Below are 6,029 nucleotides of genomic sequence, written 5' to 3'. Positions count from 1 at the left end.
TCTTCTTTTTCTCTTCTTTTTCTCTTCTTTTTCTTCTTCTTTTTCTCTTCTTTTTTTTCTCTTTTGTTTTTCCATTTTCTTTTGTTGAAAAATCCCCCCCAAAAAAAAGGGGTGGGGGGGGGGGGGGCACAGGAGGGTGGATTTTTGCTGCTGTAAATAGAGTGATTTTACCCAAATCTTGGTTTTTCAACAGTTTGCCCTCTGGGCATCCGTACCGGGCTTCACGCATCAGAGATGCAACGGAATATCTGGAGTTGTGTTGTCCGTGGGTGGGTTGATCTGCAGAGAAAGAGGCGGGCATCAGGGTACCCAAAACCTCTTGGATTTTTGATTATTAGCGGGACTATTAATTAGCGAATAGTTATCAGAGTGTACTTTTCTTGTTTCTTTCTTTCTTTTATTATTGGACGATTATCATGAAAACAAATCAACAAAGGTGGTAATATGGAATTAATTGTCCATGTGTAACATCGATATACATTATACAATACACTGCCCTGTCGTGCTATATGATTGATTTTTCCGGTGTGGAACGTGGTTCATGCTCATGTGCCTGGTCCAGACTCGGAAAAGATATGCGGCCGTTAGATTTGAGCTCATCTGCGTAATCGTCTTTCAGATACTGTTTTTGACAGACATTAATGATTTTTGATTATAGTCCTGCGTGTTTGGGCGAATATTCTGCGAGTGTATCTCGGACGAAGCTGCAAGCTCACTCGGCGCAATACTGCTAGAGGGCGCTTGGTGCATGGCCGCGGACGACAGCTCCGAGTACATGGTCGGGTTACCTGTAGACGATGAAGACGCAGCACTTGATACCATTTCTGGTCCCCTGTTTCGTCGCTTCGAGCGCCATGCAAAGTATGCTAGGACTAGCAGGCCAACCAGGCCAGCAGTTGCGCCTATACCGATGCCCACCGCTGCTCCGGTGGACAGACCGCCAGTGGTGCCCTGATCACTGGTCGTCTGATTCGAGGCGCCACTGGTCGCTGCCGTTGAACGCGAGACGTCACTTGAAGATGTAGCCGTTGGACCACCCATAGTCGTGGTCAAGTCTGACGGTTGGAATACCAGCTGGAATAACGGGGCTAATAACGTAAAGTTGCTGACGACAGAGCCTGGGGCTATAGCATTCTCGGACGAAATGGTACTACTCGGTACGCTTGATGGCAGCGTCTTGTAGTGGAAAACCGAGGGCTGTCCACTGTTTTGGCCAGGACATGTCGCCGTGGTAATTGATGTAGACATTGCTATCGTCACGCAGGTCTGCTTTTCATTCTTGTCCAGAGTACAACTGAAACCACTATAATTGACACTTGAGTCGAGAGATCTCTGGAATGAGGAGCGAGATTTTGCACTCACGTTGGACAGCATCCAATGGCAGTCTCTGAGCTCACGAGGTCGTACTGAAAGGGAAACCCCCCATCCAGACCGTTTGTTTTTGTACAGCTCGGTGTATATCCACTCGGGCACAGAGTGCCCGGAGAGTAAAACCCCCAACCATTGAAACCGGGCTGCGTTGTTGGCGCATACGTCGCCCTGGGCGGCCAGCAGGCCGAGTCGTCCACCGGGTAGGCACCGTCAAATGTGCACGACTGCGCGCGCCAGCCCCTTGTGCAGGTGTCGCATTCAGCGATATTATAGATACAAGAGGCCGGTGCTTCAAATGGTACTGTGAGAGGACCCAAGTTGTGTCGAGCATAGATTGCCGATGTTGGCGTTGCAGTCACGGTGGCCATGTTGAGTACGGTTCGGTAATTCTTAGCTCATCGGCACCATGGCTCATGCTCTTGGTGTTTTAACTTATATAGGAGAGTTCGACTTTTAAATGCTGACATCTAGAACGTTCTTAGCCCTTGGACATGTCCACTTATGACCATCTTGTGTTCTAACGTAATGGGCTATACGATCTATGCATCCAAGATCGTTCTTGGCCACGGCTCGCCTGGTGAAAGTGGGCAATAGAACCCACCATATAAGATGCTTGGCATTGATGACTGTCAAATAGTATGTGTACCTTTGCATTGTGTCTCGTATAAACCGTTACGTCGTTGATCCCTCGGACGGTTGGCGCTGACTTTTATTGGTGTCATATCCGAAGACCACAGTTGAGAGCCAAGCATAACGTGTAAGACCCTTCAGCCCTAACCCACCATGAGTCAAAATGGAACTGCCCGTCAGCCGGCATGCCGAGCACCCACCAGTGACTGGGACGGCTTACTCAATTGATTGGAATGAAGATGGAAGACGTCTCCGAATTCATGGCAATTACTAGCTGAAGATTCCGGGGACGCCTCGAAACAGTGCCAGTTCCGGAAATCGCCCGGACAAGGGAAGTCTTTACATCACCAGATTTGAAGCTTTCAAGCATACGTCAGACTGTGTGTTTGGAGCCCAAACCATAACCATGAGAGAAATACTTGCCTATGCCCTCTCATTCGGCCGAGCCGGTTGACCGCAAAAAACCACAAATACTTGCCAGACGTCCATTAACGAATCAGCTTTTGTCACAAGGTATTAGTCGTCTTGACAGAATGGAGAACCGCCAATCAATGGAAAGCTTGAACAAGGCCAAACGCGAATCTACAGAGAGTGTGACAAAACCTTGGCTTTCCAACCGAAAACCAATTTGTTCGGAAGTCTATAGTATCAGTCAAGTCGTTCCATATGGTCTCGAATTACGATCCCGTATTCGGTATCCACGGACACTTGCATCTATCTCTTCCCCCTTGAAAGTCTTCGGGACACTACATCTATAATTTCTTTTCTTTTCTTTTCCCCCCTTCTTCTTTTTTCTTTTTGCCCCTTCCTTATTAACACAGAAGGCAAATACGTAGCACATAAGTATTGCTTGAGCTGCTATCGCAGAGCTAATTATGCTGTCGGCATCTATTCAAACACTTTTAATAATATAACGACGGAACGAAGCAATACGCTTGAGCCATGCCCAATGTTTTTCTGGTCGATCAGGAGTTGTCAGTCTATATTTGTAGCAACATGTCCCAAATGGAATGCATCAGGAGGCATCCAAGCAAGGCTGCCCCTTTGACGAATCATCAGATCATAGTAAGAATGGAGGTCCAATGAAAAGTAAGTCAGCATTGTAATGACACGGTCCCAATCCACGTTTTTCTTTTAAGCATAGTCGTGCCTCATAGGGACATGAAAATGCCATGTAAGCCAGCGTAGGAGCGCATATTATCAGTTAGGCTGGTAACAAATGAGTGTCTACTCGTCACCTTTATAAGCCTCGACGTCCAGGTCCAGAGCAAATTAGTGGTACGGAAGTATAATGCGAGAGGGAGCCATTGTGGTCGAGATCTATGTGCAGATATACCTGAAGCTTGTGGTCCTTCCCATCTTGCTGCTGTTTCCTACATCCTACATTCGCCGCAAGCTGTTGAGTTTGAAAAGCATTTCTAGAAGTTGATAGATTATCCGGCAGCAGTAGTAGATGGTGATGCTGAATACCTACACGGTAGCCACGTAGTTTGAGCTCCGATTACCCTCCGATCCACCTAGTCGCGATGCCAGCGATACTGAGGGAATTTTTCAAAATCCATGTTGGTCGTTGTAGGAAGAGCCCAGGAATCATTGGCAAGTGCATGGAAGGAAACATACAAGAAAGCAAATCATAATTATTCATTCGATCGTGTCTCGTCGACGACCATGCCCGTGAGGGTTTTCTGAATGTTCTTGCAAAGCCATGACGCGATCAAGACTCCAGAGTATTTTGAGCTCTCTCAAGTCACGCTGCAGCATTCAAAGAGTGGAACTTGGAGCAAAGCTAGAGTGGATGTACCGTGCTTGGGGGTTGGGTGGAGAGGCTGTTCGCACGGACTAAAGATGAGTTGGAGAGCTCACTGCATGATGAGCATGAATGCGGAAGGAAACGGGACAGCCGGCAGGAACACACAGCACAAGGACGATGAAATTCCAACGCTACATCTAGAGTCGAGATGTTGCTGGAGAAAGATTCAGGATTGGTGACATGTCAAGGTAAACATTTCGGCCGCATGTCCGATCAATAGCTGGGGGAAAACAAAATTCAAAAAAGTCCTAAAATCCAGCAAGTGAGCTTGGTGAGCAAGAAAAGTCAATTGGCACACAGTCCGAGCAACGCACAGGCCAGGCTCACATCTGGCTTCTGTGAGCTAGAAGAGGAGCCGGAACGAACACTTTTGGTTTAGCGGGCCATTCGGGTCCACCTTTTCCCATTCCCCTTGGTGCTTCGTGAGAAACTTGCACTTCGCCTGGAAAGTCCCAATTGCAAAATCTCAAGTCAATTCTACCAACCCCCAATCTCCTCTCCGTATCAATTGCATCCCGCTGCAATTGATTCTCCTTTCCCCCAGAGGATCATATATACCTCGTTAATATGTTCCGCAACGCCGTCCGTCAGTCCACGCGCGCCGTGAGCGCCCTCTCTGCCTCTGGCAGAGTGCTTGCGGTAAGTTTACCACACACAACAAGAGACAAGAGGTCGACCTCCAGCTCCCCCCATCAGCCACCAATTCCCATCCAGCCTCGTCCGCGACCACGCTCGATCCATCTCTCCGACATGTCAACAGCTCAATTGAGCTCGATGGAATTGTTTTGAGCCTCTTTTGGAAGCTGTCGGGAGCTGTTGGGGCTAGCTGTCTCCTCTTGCCGCGCTCTCGGCTAACGTCAACGTTTTTTGTTTTTCGCAGGCCCGAAATGCCGCACCCGCCGCCTTCAACGTCCAGACCCGATCCTACGCCGAGGCCAAGGCCTCGCCCACCGAGGTCTCCTCCATCCTCGAGCAAAGAATCCGCGGTGTCGCTGAGGAGACCAACCTGGCCGAGACTGGCCGTGTTCTCTCCGTCGGGTATGTCAATATATCTACATCACAGCTGCAACCTACAAGAAGTGGAGCCCGGAGTCGGGATTTTCATGCGCCAAACAATCTCCCAAGTCTCACCCACGACATATATCACGGCAAGCTCTCGGCATCACCAACACGATGCATTGCGATGAATTACAAAATCGACGGAGCTGCCGATGCGATATTTATTGGGCTCGGGCATTTTCTGAATCGGACTAATTGCTAACCTGCTCATTATAGTGATGGTATCGCCCGTGTGCACGGTATGGCCAACGTCCAGGCCGAGGAGCTGGTCGAGTACGTATCATCGTCTCCATCATCTTCGAGAATGTCGAATTGACAGATGACAGGTTCGCCTCTGGCGTCAAGGGAATGTGCATGAACCTGGAGGCTGGCCAGGTTGGTGTTGTGTTGTTCGGTTCTGACCGTCTGGTCAAGGAGGGTGAGACCGTCAAGCGTACCGGTGAGATTGTAAGCAATTCATTCCTATTCATGTTTGCGCGGCACCAGCTCACCAAGTAACAGGTCGATGTCCCCGTCGGCATGGAGCTCCTCGGTCGTGTTGTCGACGCCCTCGGTAACCCCATCGATGGAAAGGGCCCTCTCAACACCAAGGAGAAGCGCCGTGCTCAGCTCAAGGCCCCTGGTATCCTGCCCCGTCAGTCCGTCAGGGAGCCCGTCCAGACTGGTCTCAAGTCTGTCGACGCCATGGTCCCCATTGGCCGTGGCCAGCGTGAGTTGATCATTGGTGATCGTCAGACCGGAAAGACCGCTGTCGCTCTGGACGCCATGCTCAACCAGAAGCGCTGGAACAACTCCAACGACGAGTCCAAGAAGCTGTACTGTATCTACGTCGCCGTCGGCCAGAAGCGTTCCACCGTCGCCCAGCTCGTCAAGACCCTCGAGGAGAACGACGCCATGAAGTACTCCGTCATCGTTGCTGCCACCGCCTCCGAGGCCGCTCCTCTCCAATACATTGCTCCTTTCACTGGTGCCTCCATTGTAAGTACTCATGTTCTTCCCTTATTATATTTTCTTTGCATTGCCCAAAAGGGGAGAAAAAGAAAAGGCAAGAGGAAAAAAAAGAAGAGAAAAAGAGAAAGACAAAAAGAGAGAAAAGAGAGAGAAGAAGAAGAAGAAGAAGAAGAAGAAGAAGAAGAGAGAGAAGAAGAAGAAGAAGAAG

General features: G+C 49.4%; 2 protein-coding genes across 2 annotated transcripts in view; one reads left to right on the top strand and one right to left on the bottom strand.

Annotated features, from left to right (window-relative positions):
- Positions 1 to 615: 615 nt before the first annotated feature.
- On the bottom strand, positions 616 to 1,739 carry PFICI_00850 (uncharacterized protein; the record flags this gene model as incomplete). The annotated part of the gene is made up of 2 exons (XM_007829431.1): positions 616 to 1,303; positions 1,363 to 1,739. The coding sequence occupies 2 exons, from the start codon at positions 1,737 to 1,739 to the stop codon at positions 616 to 618; spliced, it is 1,065 nt and encodes a 354-aa protein (XP_007827622.1).
- A 2,639-nt stretch (positions 1,740 to 4,378) lies between these two features.
- The window catches only part of PFICI_00849 (ATP synthase subunit alpha), a gene marked incomplete at both ends in the record, with an annotated part of 2,802 nt that continues 1,151 nt past the window's right edge, over positions 4,379 to 6,029 (top strand). Inside the window, 5 exons of the mRNA XM_007829430.1 lie at positions 4,379 to 4,450; positions 4,692 to 4,849; positions 5,087 to 5,143; positions 5,197 to 5,317; positions 5,372 to 5,848. Of these exons, the coding sequence (XP_007827621.1) occupies positions 4,379 to 4,450; positions 4,692 to 4,849; positions 5,087 to 5,143; positions 5,197 to 5,317; positions 5,372 to 5,848 (885 nt within the window). The remainder of the gene's footprint in view (positions 4,451 to 4,691; positions 4,850 to 5,086; positions 5,144 to 5,196; positions 5,318 to 5,371; positions 5,849 to 6,029) is intronic.

The sequence above is a fragment of the Pestalotiopsis fici genome (assembly GCF_000516985.1).
Source record: "Pestalotiopsis fici W106-1 unplaced genomic scaffold PFICI_Scf_1, whole genome shotgun sequence".
Classification (NCBI taxonomy): Eukaryota; Fungi; Ascomycota; class Sordariomycetes; order Amphisphaeriales; family Sporocadaceae; genus Pestalotiopsis; species Pestalotiopsis fici.
The sequence above is the reverse complement of the archived record's forward strand: the minus strand, read 5'-3'. Positions and strand labels throughout refer to the sequence as shown.